The sequence below is a fragment of the Henckelia pumila genome, chromosome 2, assembly GCF_033568475.1.
Source record: "Henckelia pumila isolate YLH828 chromosome 2, ASM3356847v2, whole genome shotgun sequence".
NCBI lineage: Eukaryota > Viridiplantae > Streptophyta > Magnoliopsida > Lamiales > Gesneriaceae > Henckelia > Henckelia pumila.
In genome coordinates this window covers 121361610-121381908 of record NC_133121.1, presented here as the reverse complement: position 1 = coordinate 121381908, position 20299 = coordinate 121361610, and the positions used below count along the sequence as shown (strand labels likewise).

General features: G+C 32.3%; 2 protein-coding genes and 1 long non-coding RNA gene across 6 annotated transcripts; 2 read left to right on the top strand and 1 right to left on the bottom strand.

Moving 5' to 3' along the window:
- Positions 1-2100: 2100 nt before the first annotated feature.
- On the bottom strand, positions 2101-5842 carry LOC140884176 (uncharacterized). Of its 3 annotated transcripts, none has more exons than XR_012150576.1 (4): positions 3735-5842; positions 3525-3629; positions 2468-2700; positions 2101-2312 (listed from the first exon to the last, which is right to left on the bottom strand). It is a non-coding gene; the product is annotated as an uncharacterized lncRNA (long non-coding RNA). The 3 variants fall into 3 exon arrangements; XR_012150577.1 differs by having other exon boundaries at positions 2468-3629; positions 3735-4057; positions 5098-5842; XR_012150575.1 differs by having other exon boundaries at positions 2468-3629.
- Positions 5843-9616: 3774 nt separating this feature from the next.
- LOC140881426 (ras-related protein Rab7) lies at positions 9617-13748 on the top strand. 2 transcript variants are annotated; one of them, XM_073286724.1, is made up of 8 exons: positions 9617-9780; positions 9891-9917; positions 10110-10209; positions 10322-10468; positions 10958-11038; positions 11116-11261; positions 12873-12985; positions 13336-13748. In XM_073286724.1, the coding sequence occupies exons 1-7, from the start codon at positions 9728-9730 to the stop codon at positions 12934-12936; spliced, it is 618 nt and encodes a 205-aa protein (XP_073142825.1). In that variant the 5' UTR covers positions 9617-9727; the 3' UTR covers positions 12937-12985; positions 13336-13748. The 2 variants fall into 2 exon arrangements, with proteins under 2 accessions (XP_073142825.1, XP_073142824.1); XM_073286723.1 differs by having other exon boundaries at positions 12873-12981; positions 13336-13745.
- A 730-nt stretch (positions 13749-14478) lies between these two features.
- On the top strand, positions 14479-19049 carry LOC140883311 (probable ATP synthase 24 kDa subunit, mitochondrial). Its single transcript, XM_073289732.1, has 7 exons — positions 14479-14614; positions 14764-14866; positions 16074-16218; positions 17031-17141; positions 17997-18143; positions 18366-18488; positions 18629-19049. The coding sequence occupies exons 1-7, from the start codon at positions 14573-14575 to the stop codon at positions 18690-18692; spliced, it is 735 nt and encodes a 244-aa protein (XP_073145833.1). The 5' UTR covers positions 14479-14572; the 3' UTR covers positions 18693-19049.
- Positions 19050-20299: the final 1250 nt, after the last annotated feature.

Below are 20299 nucleotides of genomic sequence, written 5' to 3'. Positions count from 1 at the left end.
ACCTTCCATGTGTCCACCCACTGTAGTCTCTATGTTCCGTACGGATAATGTTACCCAGATTGGGTAATCAATTAAATTTCTTCACGAGTCCAAATATATATATAAATTTCGTCACAAATCCAAATATATGTATCAATAATACCATTTGGGGGAAAAAAACAAATAAGTCATTTTTTTACAAAAAAAGACTTATAAAAAAAGGATGAAAATATTGGTGTTCTGACAAGTTCTACTTTAAAAGACCATGAAATGTGGTTCATCAAAAAAAAAAAACCATGAAATGTAAGCAAGCTGCTTCATTATAATTTCGTACGTTGTTGGACTTTGAAACTTCAAGTTACATATAGAATGGACGAAAAAAACAATACAATAGATGATTCGACAGCGTCAGTGGCGGAGTCATATATAGCGGCACCCTGGCTGTAGCCCGGGTGGCCTGAAAAATTTTAAAATTTTATATATATTGATTCTAGGAAAATTTTAGATTAATTTGATAGTAGTTTGGGTGGTTCGATTCAAAAGTTTAAACAATTTTATAGTTTAAAATTTTAGCCCGGGTAGTTTAGGATTTCTGGCTCCGCCATAAGACAGCGTACGGATAATGATTATAGATGTATTTGACGATATTATAAGTATATTTTTACAAAATTATTTTAAATCAATTATATTAATTTGTTATCAAAATCTCTTTACAGACTATCAGAACACCTTCAGTATGTTCAGTATTTGGGCATGTCAATTAATTAATCGAAGAGCATGTCAAAAGGCGAGAGTTTTTTGGGCAAATTCCTTTAGAAGTCCAAGTACGTACATCTTTAATTACATAATAATTTGAGGACAACAAACTTATTTTTGGGGGCTAGGGAGGAACAACTTATATCGATCATTTCTATTGGTTAAATCTACTGGTCGTATTTTCATAATTTTGTCTCTAATTAAAGATAACTTGTCACGGTATCAATCTTTCTCCGGCTAAAAGAGTTTAATTTGTTTGGCTGACAAAAAAACTCAATTTTCATATTTGAAATGCGAAATCCAGGACAAAAGTAATTAATTCTATGTGTTGATTAAAAAAATTCTAGTGATCAAAATATTAATCATAGCAAAGTCCTCATTCTCATTCATAGTGTCTATGTATGAGTCTGTTAAGGTGGACGTCACATAAGTCAAAATGTAGGTATTGATCAAGTTAAACGGTACTTAATTAATGTAGTGTTTGCAACCTTTAAAAATAAATGATTATGAAAATTTTCTTAACAAATTTGTTAAGAAAATTTCCATAATCACTTATTTTTAGAGGTCGCAAACATTACCTAAGAATAACTGAATAAGGCATCCAATATATATACGTACTTTTTAGCAATTAATTAATTAAATTATTGAGAAAATTTGTTAAAAAAATTTCCATAATCACTTATTTTTAGAGGTCACAAACATTACCTAAGAATAACTGAATAAGGCATCCAATATATATACGTACTTTTTAGCAATTAATTAATTAAATTATTGAGAACCTAGCTTGCTTACATCGAGCAAATAGCTAAAAGAGTGGTCACGTAGCTTAGGTGCTTAAATTTTCAAGGATCAACCGAGACTTTGAAAGTCACATTCCAGAACACGAGATTGGGTATGGAGGAAAGAATAATAATTAGCACAATGTTAATCAGTAAAGTTAAACAAGCAAACGAACATTATTATTTAATTTGTTAGAGGTAGTTTTTAATTGGCTTGTTTTTGATTATTTTCACTACAAGAAAATAGGCTAAAGACAACGGTAAAAAACCGTTGTCGTAAGCCTTTTAAAATTGCTGTTAAAAACTATGTTGTTAAATGTCGCGCTCAATGACAACAGTTAAAAACCGTTGTCTTTGAAGACAAAGACAACGGTTTTTCACTGTTGTAAAACCGTTGTCTTTTTCTTCAAAGAAAACGGTTTTTAACTGTTGTCACATTTAAAAAGACAAACTTCAACAACAGTTTTAAAAGCCTACGACAACGGTGAAAAACCGTTGTCTTTTTTTAAATAAAAAACAAAAAAAAAATTAATATACAATTTTCTGGTATTATAAATCATTAAAATTAAAATACAAAATTGGAAAATAAAATTTAATATAAAATTTCCCACCATTCGAAAATAATATCTATAACATTCTAAATAAATTTAATAAAAAATAGACAAAATAACAACACTAATAAAATAAAAGTAGAGCAACACAACATATGATTTTTTTTCAGATGTCGGCGAAAAGGCGCCACTGCAAATCATAATCTTGGTGTCTTTTCCAACCTTCCCAAATGGCGTATTTTTAAACCTGCTAATCGTAAACAAACACATATGTAGGTTGTTCTTGAATTGAGATACATATATACTTGATAATTATACTGCCACGATCATAAACTTCAATATTTTCATTAAACTCTAGATACATTTAGTTCCAGATTTCAAAAGAATCATGCCAAAAAATACCTGAGGGTTTCAAGGGCTTCATGGGTTTGGGAATGACAAACAACGGAGCCGAGAAGATCAAACTACTCCATAAATCCTTCTCCGACTGAAAGTACATCAATAGCGTCGCAAGCTCCGGCTAAAAATATTTGGCAGCTCCACTAAAATCGCATTTCTAGTAGCGTCCAATGCCCCAAACTCGAATAACACCATATGTATAACCACTAAAAAGTGTGCTTCCATCAGCACTCCAGCTAAGAAAAGTGCAGTAATTGATGTACATCAAGCAATTTAGCGAGTCAGCTATGATTCGACAAATGAAAACCTGAATATATAACAAAGTAAATAATACACAAGTTTCTCAAATTATTTCTTTGTTGTTACACATGTACATTATTATGGCATTTTTAAATTATTTCTAGTTCCAGTTAATACCAGTATCTACAAGTTTGAAATCAATGAAGCACAAAAAAGAATGACATTGAAGAAGTTAAAAGAACTGAATCATTAGTAAGCACAGCAGAGTATCAAAGATGGGACTAATGTTGAAAGGGTAAAACTAATATAAAAATTTAGGGGTACAAAGCTTCCTTAGCATATTTTAATATAAAAATTTGGGGCATACAAAAAACCTTAAGATCTACCACGACACTCTTGCTTTCCAAATCAACCTTAAGATCTACCACGACACTCTTGCTTTCCAAATCCCAAATCTTGATACTAGACTCTGTGGCAGTACACAACCAATACCTATTTGGGCTGAAGCACAGAGCATGAATCACAGATTGTGTGTACTCTTATTCAATCATAGAGTTTCTATTAAGAGGAAAAAATAGTTGGTTTACACAAAATTTGTTGGCTTAAGGTATCTGATGAGAATAAATTATCAAAAAATTGAAAATATATTAAAAAAAGGGCAAAGAAGAAGACTTAAGTAGTATTAACTGCACAGCAACCTATCTAGTATTCGGTCCAGATTTTCCAAAAAAAAGAAGTAACACTTGAGAGGACTCTAAGGTTACATATATGAAACAATTAAACATTAGATATATGAACGAGCTGCAACTGTAAAACTCACTGTCTTTCGTGATTTCTCTTTAAATTGTATCATCTGGTTGAGCGAACCTATTAGGGTTGTAGAACTCAATTACCACATCAGCTCTACATGAGAACGAACACGATACTGAAAAAAGATTAATATAATTCGAACTTAGGCACAACATATAAATCATAATGCAACAGATCCACCAAAAAATTGATCTTAAAGTAGCACAAGAGAAGGGCAGACCCTGGGTTAATGTGAAGGAATTGAGCAATTATTGTACACAATTGGGTAAATGGTCCCTGGCAAGTTCAGCAAGCAGTAACAAGAAGTTACTCAAAACATTTAATTAGTAGAGAATTCTTTACATTGGAAAAAAAGACTGTAAAATAGCTAAAATCAAGTTTCATGCCTGTAACTGCATCCATTGCCTCAGTTATTTTCTCCACATATTTCTCCAAGTACAAAATTACATGCTCCATCTTCCTTTGAATCGTGTCAGCAAAATCAAGAAAAAGAAGCATCAAAAAGATATTCCTACCGGAGTCGTCGTCGTCTCCTATGCATCTCTGTCTCCCAAACCATATGTATAGGCATTAAACTTGATTTTAGCTGATAAGTAGAACCACACTTACCGCCAATAAATTTTTGTACAACAATTCAACAGATACTAGATGTGTTAGAACTAGAAGATAAAAAACAGATTTTAAGCATTCAAAAAAAAATATGTGTGTGTGTGTGTATACATTACTAGATAAAATGAATAACTCCTTTAAGTCCCCTCGAGATTTCATAATCCAAAATCCAAAGCCACACATGGTTGAGACCCTTTCCACTTTATCAACCAATCATGATTTAAGCACACCAAAGATCGCAATTGATTTTCGAACTAGAAGATAAAAAGCAGATTTTAAGCATTCAAAAAAATATATGTGTGTGTGTGTATACATTACTAGATAAAATGAATAACTCCTTCAAGTCCCCTCGAGATTTCATAATCCAGAATCCAAAGCCACACATGGTTGAGACCCTTTCCACTTTATCAACCAATCTTAATTTAAGCACACCAAAAATCGCAATTGATTGTTCGAACTAGAAGATAAAAAGCAGATTTTAAGCATTCAAAAAAATATATATGTGTGTGTGTATACATTACTAGATAAAATGAATAACTCCTTCAAGTCACCTCGAAATTTCATAATCCAGAATCCAAAGCCACACATGGTTGAGACCCTTTCCACTTTATCAACCAATCATGATTTAAGCACACCAAAGATCACAATTGATTGTTTTAGATTATTAAACCATCGTCAAGTAAACAAAACCAACAAATCAGACGAAAATAGATCCAAAAAAATTGATTCATAAAAACAATCGACAACAATGCCATAAATTCATTTCAGAAGACCATTTCATAGCCACACCGACAAATTTTAAAATTTGATGAGAACCAGAATTCAGATATTATAATTGGATACCAAAGTGAGGCAGAAACAGGAAAACTAGATGATTACTTCCATCACCAAATTCATAAAGCAAACAAGTCTAGTAATTTACACAAGCATAACAAAACGGAAACTATTAACAAAAGCCAGAGAAAATAGGAAACCTAATTCATGATAGTTTCAAGAGCTGGTGAATTCCGTAACAGCCTTCGTCCCCTCAGAAACAGCGTGCTTTGCCAACTCCCGGGAAGCACCAATCGAACGGCAGTCTGAATCTCCCGTGAGGTAATCGTCGGCTTCTTGTTGTAAATATATATATATATATATATATATATAATTAGAAACTAACCAAGATTCGAGTGGAAATTTGAAGAGGATCGTGACTGGGAAAATCGAGAATCTTGGTCGTGCAAGTACCGAGATGAAGCCTTGCGATTCCAACCATAATCGAGATCTCCAAGCACCAAGCAATCTTCTCTGGTAGATGTTGCACCTTCTCCGATGACGTACGACAGTGGAGGAAAAATCGAAGGGAGAATAAAATTTTGGGAGATAAAATCTACCGATCCCTTAACCAAATCAACCGCCCTCCAGAAACTTACCTACCTCGTCTCCCTACACGGAGTTGACATGTCTTTGGCAGCTTTTCACTCCTATCGAGCTCTTCTCCTCACCCGCGCATTCTGACAAACGCATTGCGTACCTCTCTGCTTCGCTCGCCTTCAACCCTTTTACTATAGATTATTATCCTTCTCGCCCATCAAATGAAAGTGGAAAGCTGTTACGGAGCGAAGAGGGATGAGCAGCGACGATTTCTTTGACGAGATGCGATGAATCGGAAACCCTTGTAAGACCATGAAACGGAACTTGAGAATTAGAGTGGGTGGGGATTTGGATACTGTACAAGTACATGGGCTTTATGACACAAGCGTACGTGGGATTTATGACAAAAGCCATCAATATATTTAAAAAAATCAATTTTTTTAAAATCAAATCAAATCAAAGACAACAATTTTATATAAAACCGTTCTTGTATATTCTTGTAACAAAGTTAAAAGACAACGGTTCAGTAAAACTGTTGTCTTTTAATTAAAAAAACCGGCTCATAGACAACGGTTTTTTAAAAATTGTTGTCTATGAGCGGGTTGTTTAAACCTATGACAACGGTTTTGAATAAAACCGTTGTTAAAGGAAAAAAGACAACGGTTTTTTTAAAAACCGTTGTCTATTAAGTGTGTTTGAATGCAAATATTCTTGTAGTGTTTGGTGTGTGAATATTATCTAGATTAGTTAGGTGTTTTGGTTTGTTTGGATTAGTAATGATGAGATGTTGATGATAAATATTGTTATCTTGATATTATATGTGTGATATATGATTAAAGATAATCGTATGTTTATACTAATATTTACAACAATATATTATGTGCATGAGTGTATAATTAAGTTGAGAAATTGTTCATGTACATGGAATAAGTTATCAAAAGTATCAAGGTGATATAAATTTGATATTGATAAGCATAAATCTAAAATATTTTGAATCTAGCTATCTCTTCTAATAGATTAATGAGATATCTGCAGTATGAGTCTGATACATCATTAACATGTGCGGGACGTATTTTGGAGAAAAAAAATTCTACAAATTGTCCCGACATCCAGTGAGACAAGTTGAAAAAAATATCACGAAACATTCTGAGTTGAGAGCATAATCTTGATCGTGGTACATACTAACAAGTGAATGTCGTGATACATTCCTCGGGAGAGAACAATTCGCCGCATCGAAGAGAGCGGGAAGACGAATGCTGCTCGTCAAGTGAATCTGCTGAAAGTGTTCGTCATGAAGAAAAGAGATAGTCTTTTTATTATTGAATAAGTTCTTACGTGATTGTAACATATTTAATTTTAGTAGCTAGATTCATTTGATATTTAGGCGTGACCTTATAAATATAGGTTTTTCGACCGAACTACATTGAAATTTTGTGTCTTTATTTTTTATTGTGTGCGTATTCTATAAATAATGCTAATACGAAAGACACGTAAACTTCAAATTAAACACGGGTTTCATTATTAATATTAATTTGTTATTAATTATCAAATGAACATTATCAAGTTTGAATTATCGGCATTCTTAGGTTATAAACCGATTCCAAGTTCCAACAATTTTATGTGCGTGTCTCACACATAATATGAACAAGTTGTATATATAATATGTTCATTTGTGATATATTTTTCATAGAGACGAGGCAAACAAAAGATACATCCTTAATTATTTATGATTTCAAACAGGGAGTAGCCAGCACGATGGAGGCAAAAAGTTTATAGTTTTCATAAATAAAGTTAATAACTTGTCAATTGTTTTGTTTTTGTTTTGACGGTATAACTCGTTAATTGTTGGCCCCATGGATACAATGATAATATAATATTGATTCTTTTATAATGGCCTACGCACATTTAGATTAAAAAAGATAATAATTGGATTTTCTAGTTTGCGATTGATTAAACGTTAGGCATGGAAAAGAGTAAACGGAAACAATAAATAAATAAATAAACTGACAATACAGATATATTTTTATACTATATATATATATATATATATATATATATATATTGCCCAGCCTCAACCTTTGGAGTTTGGATAACCAATTTTGGATTTTTGTAGGTTGAGATCAGACAAATATTTCATTATATCATCATTAAATAAACCCAGCGAATCTTGCCACACATCTGTTCCATGCAAAACTTAAGTATTTTTTTGTTAATTATTTTTAACGAAATGGTGAAAAATTAATAATTAAAAAAATATATAAAATGATATTATAATATAGTAAAACATGGTAGCTAATTTTTTTTTTTTGTGACGTGGGAACCCGCAGCTGCTATCTTTCGGTGCGCTCTGGGTAAACCCCGGACTAACGCAATAGCCTGCAAATTACGCTAGTCAGGTAAACCACACTAGTCAAACCCTGTGCAATAAGCTAGTCCAAGAAAGTGTTGGCAGGAAAAATCGAACATGGTAGCTAATTTGATAAGATGTGTGGTGTTTTAGACAACATGACTCCATATAATTAATAGTGTTCTTATACTTAAAAAAACATAGTGTACTTATATTATAAATAGAAAAAGATTACATAAAATTGAGTAAATTGATGTAGACGATATTGAATGTACATTTAACATTATTCAAACCTAATTAACTCACTTTAATAATTTTCCAAAATTGTAGAACTGTGTTTTTTTTTATCCTTGCCAACCTTTTTAAATTAATCTGAAAGATAAAATATACTTAATGCTTTTATTATTTTACAATCGAATGGATCTTTAGTTCTTCAAAACGCATTTAATGAAACTAAAATATATTTTTAAATTTCAAATTTATAGTTTTTCAAATGCTTCTCAACTAATAAAAGTCTAGAAACACAAAAAAATAAAGTTTTAAAAGTGTATTTTATTGTTCATCCAAATGCAACGTAATCACAACTTTTACTTAATTATAATTAAAGAACTTATTAAAATAAAATCCAACCTAAAAAACACTTTTTAAAACAAAATATTCATTGTTCAAATTTCCAAACGAATTGATGGAGACGGGAGAACTTTCAATTTCATAAAAAAAAAAAAAATCAAAACAATAGAATAATACTAACATAGAAAATTAGAAATCTAAATCTATCAAATATATTGACATATTCATACATAATTTTTGTTTGTATGAATATGTCAATATACTTTTTTTAAGGAGTAATATTTTAAATAATAAATATTAAAAAATATGAAAAAAATCACGTGGACCAAACAAGAGAATATAACTTATCATGATATATAGGATAAATATGATGGAACAAAAAAAATAAATAACGCGTAACTCATCTAACCATAAGATTTTAAATGTAAAACGAGTTATCGAGTTTAAAATCGAATAATAACAAATATCGTTGATTGTATAATATTTTGTCTTTTTATCAATAAATAAAATATTAATAATATTATTTATAAAGGATAATGTAATAATTTAAATTCAATGATTTGATTGATATAATATAAATAATTAATGATTTGATTGATGTAAAATAAATAATTAAAATGTTGATGAATAATACCATAAAAAGAACGCGAAATTGTATAATATAAGTTATATATAGATTAATAATATAGACTATTAAACGAAACCTTAGTTTAAAATAAGTATATGAATAAATTTGAGTTAAAATTTAAGATAATAACAAATAAAAATTGATGTAATAAAAAATTGGGGAAATTGCATATATCAACCTTGTGAAATCCCGTGCTAGCTAATAACCCCTTGTGAAAATTTTTTAAGCTAATAACCCCTTGTGATTTTAGATTTGTAGCATACACACCCCTTCTGGCTAAAAAATGACGAAAATGCCTTCGACTTTTATGAACTATTTAATTTATCATTTATTTTATGTAGGGGTATTTTCGTCATTTTTAGCTGAAAAAGGTGTGTATGCTACAAATCTAGAATTACAGGGGTTATTAGCTTAAAAAATTTTCACAGAGGTTATTAGCTAACACGGAATTTCACAAACACGGAATTTCATAAGGTTGATATATGCAATTTTCCTAAAAAATATTCAGGTAAAAAAATTATGAATCCATATTCGACAAGTGATGGATTCGTTGGAATATATTAAAAAAAAGTCAAAAGAGAAATTCTGATAGAGATCTAAATTGGCGCCCCGTTCTCCATTCTCTTTCCCTTGTTCACAATTCTCATTTCTCACACTTTTTGTAAAAAAAAACAATTTTTTGGGAAAACTCGCATTAATCAAGAAAATGTCCATCCGTAGGCGAACATTGCTCAAGGTCATCGTCCTCGGGGACAGCGGGTATTTTTTTTCCTCATTTTTTTTATGCCAAGTTTCAGTTTTTATCTTTATTTTTTTTATAGTATGTTGCAATTTAGGTTTTTGTTCCTAATTGTGTTTATCTTGTTCAGGGTAGGCAAAACCTCGTTGATGAACCAGTATCCTTGTGTGTTATGCTTCGTTTATTCCTTGATCTGGATAATTTCGTCTTTTGATTGTTTATCTGCAGTTTTTGTACGTAAATTATGCGTGCAAAATTGGCAGTTGGGGCGATTTCGATTTCTGATGCATTTACCTTTTGGTGTGCTTCTTGTTGTTGTATCATGGAATTCTTTGACATATTAAAATAGATACGTGCATAAGAAATTCAGTCAGCAGTACAAAGCGACAATCGGGGCTGATTTTGTCACCAAGGAATTTCAGATAGACGAACGAATCGTCACTCTGCAAGTGGGTTTCCTATCAGTGTCTCGATATTGTGTTTGAAGGTTTTTGTGGAGAATTTTAAAATGTCGACAGTCATGTTTGCTTTCGAGGAATGTGAGTGAATTTTGTTTGGCAGATTTGGGACACTGCTGGCCAGGAGAGATTTCAAAGTCTCGGAGTTGCATTTTATAGAGGGGCTGATTGTTGTGTTCTTGTGTATGATGTGAACGTGATGCGGTCCTTTGAAACACTGGACAATTGGCACGAAGAATTTCTTAAGCAGGTTGGTGGATTTTTCGTCTTACCTTTCCATCTTGTTAGTTTATAATATTGTACTTTTCTTTTTTGCTTGAAAGATTAACGTCACAGTTCTTTAATGCAGTGTTTTCTTTAATCATTAATAGCTTTATCTTTTCATGAAAATGATATAAAAAACTTTTTTGTTCTGATTGATTTGTAACAATTTCTGAAAAAACTGTTTAAAATGAATAAGACATTAAATTTGCGCACTGAAATTGTGTGAAAATTTAAATTTTAAAAACGCAGTGATATACATTTTGAATTCTTAAAGTTGAATGAAATTGTTATCAGTCAAGATATTTTAGTCGCACACATTTTACATTCCATAAATGTTATATATCTCCCAATTTCAATACATTTAGGTACAAGTATAACTCATGCACCTTTACTTTCTCGTTGCTTTGTGAATATCACAAATCTTGAAGTGAGAAACATAGACATTAGTTTTAATAGAGTTGGGATTTTGGTGCAGGCTAATCCAGCTAACCCAAGGACATTTCCATTTATACTACTTGGAAACAAGATTGATATAGATGGTGGTAATAGCAGAGTGGTAAGTTCAGTTGTTGTGCTTCTAAAATTTCTTTCACATTGTTTATTAGCTCTAATTCAGTAATTTGTCAAATACAGGTTTCAGAAAAGAAAGTCAAGGAATGGTGTGCATCAAAAGGGAACATACCTTACTTTGAGACATCAGCTAAAGAGGGTCTCAATGTTGAACCTGCATTCTCAAGTATTGCAAAAACTGCGCTTACGATTGAGAATGATCAGGACATGTAAGTAAAACTTAAATGCTCTAATTGTCTGCACGTTTGAATGTTGATTCACCTCGCTCTTATTTTCTCTATATACATGCTTCGTTACATGCATATTGGAGGCACAAAAACACACTGGCAGTTCAATTCATCTCAAATTGCTCATCTTTGTTTAACATTCTTGACTACCCAAATGATTAAAAAAAATTTGAGACCCTTGTCATCAGGAAAAAATCTAAGCGTTTGTGAATTGCATGGTAGTGCTTGATATATGTGTTGTGCTGTTGTTTTTTGGTGGCAATGGAGTGGTTTTATCTATGTATGTTTATTTTTGTATGCTGTTAAATTTTTAAATGGTAGTCAGATGTATAATTTTAACGGGATTTTAATAAATCCATCTTGGATCTATATCCGAACCATTTAAAGTGGGATCCTGCTTCCAACACCAAATTTGATCCAACCCTGAATTGGATTGTCTCCACCAATTTTTAGCTGACTTTGCTTTCCTCCTGAGTTCTGATTCTTGTAGTTCATGTAGATGTATTAACTCATCAATATAAAGTGAGGAAGAAGAAAAACTCTAGTTTCCTTAAGTTTGTTGTGTCGGTTTCAACCATCGCAACATTTATTACATGGCAATAGAAGGGTGCGCACATATGGCATAAAAATTTATATCATTCAGTATTTGTTTGTTATGTGATGAATACTTACAGTGAGAAATATATCATTTTTCACTGCTAATAATTTTTGTTCTTAAATTAATCACAACCATCAATGCCTAGTAATTACGAAGGCAAAAACCTTAGGTACAGTCTTGTAGAACAACAAACTACTAACATACTTGGGAGCTATTTATTATGAGCTGTAGGAGGGCAAGTGACTCTTTTCTGTGGTTGAGGTCGTGATAATATTATGGTATCTTTAAAATGAGTGTCAAATTCAACGCACAAGATTATGGTATGTTCCCCTTCGGTGATTATTTCCTGTGGTGAAACTGGCAAGTGACGATACATTGAAAGGTCCATCTAAGGCTGACAAAAGATGTTCCAAAGCTTTAATCATCTCCTGTTTCAATTGAGCTTTTGGGCGAGCCTGATTCCTGTTGAGCCACTGTTTTTAAGAATTTTACTATCTGTCGTTGAAGCTTTGCAGAATTTCAATCCAAGATGAAGTTGTAGTGTTTTAAGCAAAATTGTGTATTTCATAGATGCATCTGTCAGGGATTTGTGGAATTTGTTTAGAGAGAGATCCGTGTGCGTGCTTCCATGGACGTATAAATGGGGTTTTAGATTTGTTTGTAGCTCCAAGGATTTGTATGAACATTTTTCCAGTTCCAAACTTCAGATAAGCCGAATAAGTTATTCAGGTGGAATAATTTTGCATGAGACCTGACCCTAAGTAATACAGAAACATCAGATTTTAACCCGCTATGACATAGGCTAATTTTGAATAAGAACTACCAGATGTTTTCCTATAAATTTAATTTACCTGAGATTTGTTTAATCTTTCCATCCCCGTCTCTCTAAATAATTTGTTGTTCTCTTACATTTAATTTCTCTAACTTCGACAGCCTATTTTAAGTTTATTCTAAGCAATGTTTATTCCTTTTTGCCTTTTAAATTTTCTACACAGATACTTCCAGGGCATAACAGAGGCTGTTTCTGAAACAGAGCAACGTGGTGGTTGCTCATGCTGATGCAGATTTACCACTTGATAAACTCATTGTTAATTTTCTCCTTGTGTAAGTCTTTTCTCTGATGCTGACACTTCATAGCTATTCTTTGTATTCGACATATACATTTCTTTGAAGTTTGGGACAACCCTTTTCACTGGAACCACTCTAACCACGCTCATTTGAATCCGATTCAAACTGTTTGTAATCTTGTTTTCACACTGTTCTTTCAAGGTTTGAACAGCTTAAGTTCCTTTTTGTCCCTAAAATGTCGTGGAGTTAAGCTTTCACGTGTGAAGTTGACGTTTTAGCAAAGCTCCTTGTTTGAATGCCATGATTTATCATCTTTTATATCTTTGTTTCGATGTGGTCTCAAAATACATGCAACCTTTTTGAGTGGTTATTTTGCATGATTTCCTGTAGGTTTATTGAGTGCTTCTGCATTTGCTGGGAATTTTTTAGATGCATTGGACATTTTACGGTACGACATGGATTGCAAGCAGAGAGATGCCAACAATCCGAGTCTTCCTAATAGCTTCTTGAATTGGTTGGAGTTGGAGATATATTTGAAATTACCTAACCCAAATCCAATTTAAACTTGATATTTCTTTTTACCCCAAATACTAACTTACTTTATTCCTCATGTTGAATTACAAGTTGTCATAGCTTGTATTTTAAGTCGAGTTCATAATTTATCCAAACTTGCTTGTTGGATAGATACATTAATTCGGGCGCTAACTGTGATTATTGTCCTCTTTCGTGTCAAATTTATCAATATATTTCATATTAAATATCTAACAATATTATATGATATATAGAAACGATTTTACGCTGTAAAATTCATTGCTTTAACAATGCGAGTTTATGTTATCTCATCCTGTATATATATATATATATGAAGAATCTCCTTCTTAAACACCATTTTTTGTTTTGTCAAAATTGTTCTTGTTTTGCCAAAATTATTCTTATGTGATACACATATTATACTTTTGTTTTTTTTTTAATTTCGATATTTCAAATTACAGATTAGTTTGTAAATATTTTTTACAATTATAATATTTTTCTTATTTGTATATAAATCAAATTAATTACAAAAATATTATAAAAACACGCAATACGTACATCAATATACTAGTATATATGAAAAATGTACAGCGCTTGCAAAATTTCAATTATACACCCAAAAAAAACAGAAACTAAATGTCCCCTTTTTTTCTATTTTGAATGTCAAATTCTTAGTACTACTTATAAAAAAGACTTAAGTATTCATTCGTTCGACACTTTACGTAATATATTTTTCGAACTAAAATATATGATACATGATTCAATATTGTTCAAATATATTTATAAAATGAATTAATTTTATCATTCATAATTAATTAACTCTCGAAAAAATAACCAAACGATATTCATCCGGCCTATTCGATTTCATCGTGATAAACAAATATGTGCTAATTGAAAGCCCACTTATCCGTGGCCCAGATAGTACAGGCTGAGCTCACTATTACGACGACGTTTCATTTTTCTCTTTTTCGCCTTTTTTATTTTTTTTATTTTTGCATTTCTATTTCCGTTCGTCCCTTCCATGAAATCCTATGACGAAGAAATATAACTAGGTCAGTTGAAAACCCCAAAGACATTTGCTATTTCCAGACCCGAAATGGCTTTCTCCACTCGCCTCCTCTCCAGATCTACTCGCCAGGTTCGTTTTAATCCCTTTCTATTTTTTTGAAATGATAGATCTATTTATCTATTGAGCAAAAATTTGGTTAAATTATTTCGTTTGCGTTTAATTATTGCTGAATTACAGATATATCTGGATTGGATTTTTTAATTTTGTTTTTTTCCCAGGTTTATAGTGGACAAAGTGTTCTAGTGCGATCGGAGTATGCTATTCCAGCTCGTGACATTTCGAAAGGAGCTGGCGCGAATCCCCCAGCGTTGAAGGGTGATGGTGAGTTCTAAATTTTGCCATTCTTATTACTGTTATGTTGTGGTTGTTTTTGTGGAATCGTTTATTTTTCTTGGCATTAACCGTGTTTAAAATTTTGTCTGTGACCAATGACGAAATGCTTATCTTAATTTTCAGAATTTTTGTATGAAAGAGGCTGAGGAAGTCTATTATGTTGCATTTGAATTTATCTGCTTAAAAAATAGTTCACCAATTTTAGCTTCTTAGTTCTTCTCTTTTGAGTGTCTCATCTTTTCCGTGATCTATATTGTCTAATGTCGTGATTTATTTTACGGCGTCTAGGTTTCATTTTGTAAAATGTTATCCTGCTTGGATGATGTTTTTGCAAAATGACTTTTAAGCCTCATCTCCTTCAATATATTTTTGGTAGGCTTGCCTGTATTTGTTTGAACGTACTGCCACTGATGTAAATAGAAAAAAGATTTTCAGTGCCATTGTTCTCCCTGTTGTTGTTACTCTTTTTTCATTTTCTTTTTTTGCATGTGTCTTTTATTCCGCTTAACTCAGTGCTCGTTGACATCAATATTTTTATGTGCTCGAGGAGTTAAGTTTGGTTCCGAAGGCTGGAATCATAGATGGTTTCAGTTGTTTCACTTTTTGTATTGTTTGGTACAGCATATAATGTGTGATACCAACCATGTTTGATATTCAATCATACAGATGATAAATACTTTGGAATTCACAGTCCATTCATGTAATGGAAACTTAAATAAGTACTTGCATCTATCACGCGGGTGGAAGGGAAATAAACAGCAGAGATCAACGTGGGGTGAATTTGGATGTTCCGAACTAAATTTGTTATGTAAAAATGAGTTAGTTATTAGTGGTGCTGATACAGAGTGTTGTCTGTTCAATCAAGAATGTACTAAGAAATGTTTTCTCTTGCTTTGGTTTTTAGTTTATCCTAAGGTATATTTTGTTATTCTTTTCCAGGCATCATTTCTTAACTTCAGATGTTACTTAAAAAGCAGTATAGATGCACGTTGCCTTGTGTATCTTGAAAACGTTGTTTTGTTGGTTGATCCTGGTAGCTTCTCAAGTTTCTTTCATTTAATTGTCGTCTGAGATGATTTTTTTTTAATGAAAGTATATTTAAGTGAATGCAACATTTAAGGTTTTCTGACTCAGTGAATGTTTAGCTTTTTGATGTTTTTGAACTAGCTGCTTACTGTTGCACATTTTTATGAAGAAATGTTGAAGGGCATTTTTCTTGAGGTCAAGAAGAAATTCGACACAGCCATAGGGATTCTACGAAAAGAGAAGATTACGATAGATCCTGAAGATCCGACTGCAGTGGCTGATTATGCCAAGGTTATGAAGACTGTTAGGGAAAAGTATGCTATTTTTACCTTTCATATAGTAGTGAATCTTGAATGTAACCCCTGTTTAAATTTCCTTCCCTCTTGTATGACTGTTACAAATAAACGATACTCTTCAGAATAAAAATTAAGTGGAATCATAAAATCATTGATTTTTCTTTCCATGGTGACCAAATGCTGGGTGATAGTTGACTGTCTACCTCAGTATAATCTTAGACGTGTAGACCCAGGTTATTATTGTGGACAGCGTGCAAGGCTAGAACCTTTTATATATCATCGAGGGGGACGAGCGAAGCCCATAATGGAGCTTTGAAATTTCCTATCTTTGCGTTATTTCCAGCAGTTATTTGCCACTGTTATATCGGAATTATTTTAGGTAATTGTTCATTGAAGTATTACAAGATTAAAATGTTACAGAAAAAATGTCTGCTAACAGTTTGACCCATTGACGAACATAATGGCTATACAACTCTTGTTGAAGACGTAGAGATCACTCATTTTATGTTTTTATCATGTACTTCCTAAATATAAATCATTGATCAAATTTGTGTGGTCTGGATTTTTCGTCTTCTGCTGCATAGTGACTCTCTTATCCTTCTATCCAGTATCCGCTTTCCTGTTTATACAATACTGTCCAGGTTCACTTTGATTTTTAAGGGAACATGGTTACCATGTATAAATTTATTCTCTAATATGGCTTTTCCCTTGCGTAGTTGTGTTTGTGAATTACTCCCTGTTCTATCCTCTAGTAAAATGTGTTGGGCATCCTGTTGATTTATGATTTATCCCTTGTCTTCTTTTGTTATCTGATATGATATATCCTGCAGGGCTGATCTTTTCTCTGAGTCTCAGAGGATCAAATTCACCATTGAAACACGGACACAAGGTATCCCTGACGCCCGATCCTATTTGCTGGCATTGAAGGACATAAGAGTCAAGTATGTTCTTGCACTAAAGCTTTGATTATATTTTCTTCACCTAGATTTTTTTGTCCGTATGATATTTGTGGATTTTTTTTTTTCCCTTTTTTCCTCTTTTTTTTGTTTTTTTTTGTGGTCCATGTTTATCTCCCAGAAATGAATGTAGAAATGATCAAAATACCCGATTTTTAGATTGGCTAACTTGATTATATTAAGCTAGTTGTCTAAAATTTTATTTTTTCTGTGTTTATTTTTTAATTTTCAATGTGAAATTTTAATGTGACAGCTTAATATAATTTTTGCTGTCCTTTTGGACCCTTGGTACGAATTATACGCACTCTTTCATCTAATCTTGATGACGGTCACAAAACTTACTATTTTTCAACCTAACAGCTTGAACATGGTTCGGCTCTAGGCACTGATGGTTCCAAATCTGGTTTGACTATATCTGAACCGATTTGAATTGATGTTTTGTCCTTTGAGTTTTAGCGATCAAGAAAAAAAATCGTGTTGCATCTCCTAAGGTTGTGAAAATAATTGATTTAATTATTCAATAATTATAATTTCAAAATACTAAGAATATTTTACTTTTTATTCTTAAAAATTGGGCTCGAATTTAATTTATGGAAATCAAGTGGTTTAAATAAGATGAATTAAGTTGTGGTATATTTGTCACGTTAAATTTGAGGACTTTTAGGTTCCGCATGGCTCCTGTTCCAGTTTGAGTTTCTATTTCTAGGGACGGGAACCGAGCTGTAACACATCAGTTTGGGTTCTAGTTTTTTGGAGATGGTTCTGGTTTTATTTGATGTATGGAAAGGAACCATGATCAGGTCTACTTTTGTTTATTCATTTTATAATAACCTTTGGCAGGCGTGGCCTTGTTGACGAACTGGGTGCAGAAGCTATGATGATGGATGCACTGGACAAAGTTGAGAAAGAACTGAAGAAACCGCTCATGAGAAATGATAAGAAGGGAATGGCCCTCCTTACGTCAGAATTTGATAAGATCAACCAAAAGTAAGTGTAGGAATTAAAATTCAAAATTCTTGAAGAATTCAATTATGAAAGTTACAGAAAATCTGAGGGACAAATGGACAATGGTCCGGAATGTTTAGTTGGCCTATGTTATTTAGGATCTGGCACCGTGTTTGCCGAAAGCAAGTACATTACAACTTTGTGGTCTTACCTACATGATAAATGTTGATATAATGATTTTACTCATTACCAATGATTATGAAGGCTTGGCATCCGTAAAGAAGAATTGCCTAAATACGAGGAACAGTTGGAACAGAAAATTGCTAAAGCTCAGCTGGAAGAACTAAAGAAGGACGCTGTTGAGGCCATGGAAACTCAAAAGAAGCGGTACCCCTTTAATTACATGCTCATCGCATCATGCTGATTTTTTGAGGGTTCTTTATTTGCAAATTTTGTGATAAATTTCTGGAAAGTTAGTTTTTCACTTTTGTTTGTTCAAACCTTTTTTTGACACCAAACTCTTGCAGGGAAGAATTCAAGGATGAGGAAGTGCCCAATCCGAAGTCTTTGGACATCCGAAACTTCCTTTAGAACTGAAACAATTATCTATCTTGTTTGCTTTTGCTATGCATCCTGTTTCTGGAAATCTCCTAGGTTTGTGAGGAGATATTATTCTGCTGACAAAGTGAAGAGTAAACTACAACCTTTTTCGAATAATATAATAATGGCAATGTCGAAATTTAATCGACGTACACATCGAAACTTGGTCGTTTGTTGAGCAATTTTCCTTTTATGCAGTTCTCTCTTGAAACAGGCATCAGTTATGCTATGTACTTGAGTGTAATATATACTTCATCGCCTCGTACATAGGCACGATGATATTTGGTGTGCGCGTTCTGTTTCGTTTTAAGAACACAGTTTGATCTTTTTAAACTTAAGGTTGTGCCATCATGTGATCCATTTTAATGGCAAGTTTTTGGTCTCATTCGGTTTTAAAGTAACTGAATGAATAAAACCTAATCAGTTCCTTGCATTGCACCGATACTCTTCGGATATCCCCAATAGTTTCTCTAGTTTTGAATTGAACAAGAAATGTGGATATTTCATGAACGCATTACTCTTATAGATCATGATTGTATTATGAATTTATGATCAGTTTTGTGAGAGTGATATTGGATCCAACCTGATACGGTTTATTAAAAAACTTTTTTTTAATGTTTAATTTATTTTTTTTTTTTATCGCAAATAAGATTGATTCCACTCGTTCAACGGATATAGAACAAATCGTTCGGTCTCCTAAGAAACCTAGGAATATAAAATAGACGTGCCCGCCCTACGTAATTAAATCACATTCTTGAAAGGTCAAAACACGGATAAGGTATATTAAAGAAGCAAATTGGCCGTTTCACCTTCCATAATTTTATTCAATCCCTATCTGCATAATTTTTCGAATCGAGCCCATAGAGTTCCCATATTTAGCAACCTACATTTTTAGAGTCAGATATGAATTATTTGTAATGGAATCGGAATTAGCAATTGTAAAACCTCAAAGAAAAATAGCTAACAATTAAAGAAATTTAACCTAAATAGGAAGCTTGAATTATTAGGGTTTCAGTTCAATTTTTATTTCTCATTATAATTAATCGATCCAATTAATCAAAAATATATTTAATATTTCCTCCCCCCACCACCCAAAATTCAACTCAATTTAATTGGTCAAAAGCTTCTATGAAACGGTCTCAATAGTCATTTTTTTGAGACGAGTCTCTTATATGAGTTATCCATTAAAAAATATTACATTTTATGCTAAAAATATTACTTATTATTATAAATATAAATAGGGTTGACACATCTCACGAATGAGACCGTATCACAAAAATATTACTCGTTTCATTATCACCAGCTCGAACTCCCAAATTCCCAGCCAGACCACTACACATGTGGTGGCATTCAGGATGTGATGTGCGCGTGAATAATAAAGAAGAAAGGTATGGATTGAAAAAATAATAGTTGATGATAATATTATCATTCCATTTTACTTTTTTTCCCTCTGTTTTATTATTTTTATTATATATGTTACATTACATACCTCCTCAAAAGTTGATGAAAATATTATTTTTTTTTTAAAAAAATAATAGTTGTAAATCGTAAAAAAATATTTTTTTTTATAATTGTAGATATATATCGCATAAACTCCA

What these genes read in the sequence shown, in the direction of transcription:
- LOC140881426 (XM_073286724.1), top strand. Translation starts at nt 9,728, where the DNA reads ATGTCCATCCGTAGGCGAACATTGCTCAAGGTCATCGTCCTCGGGGAC. An exon ending in AAAACCTCGTTGATGAACCA is followed by an intron (nt 9,918 to 10,109) that starts GTATCCTTGTGT and finishes ATATTAAAATAG; the next exon opens with ATACGTGCATAAGAAATTCA. An exon ending in ATGGTGGTAATAGCAGAGTG is followed by an intron (nt 11,039 to 11,115) that starts GTAAGTTCAGTT and finishes TGTCAAATACAG; the next exon opens with GTTTCAGAAAAGAAAGTCAA.
- LOC140883311 (XM_073289732.1), top strand. Translation starts at nt 14,573, where the DNA reads ATGGCTTTCTCCACTCGCCTCCTCTCCAGATCTACTCGCCAG. An exon ending in TCTCCAGATCTACTCGCCAG is followed by an intron (nt 14,615 to 14,763) that starts GTTCGTTTTAAT and finishes TTTTTTTCCCAG; the next exon opens with GTTTATAGTGGACAAAGTGT. An exon ending in ATGGAAACTCAAAAGAAGCG is followed by an intron (nt 18,489 to 18,628) that starts GTACCCCTTTAA and finishes AAACTCTTGCAG; the next exon opens with GGAAGAATTCAAGGATGAGG.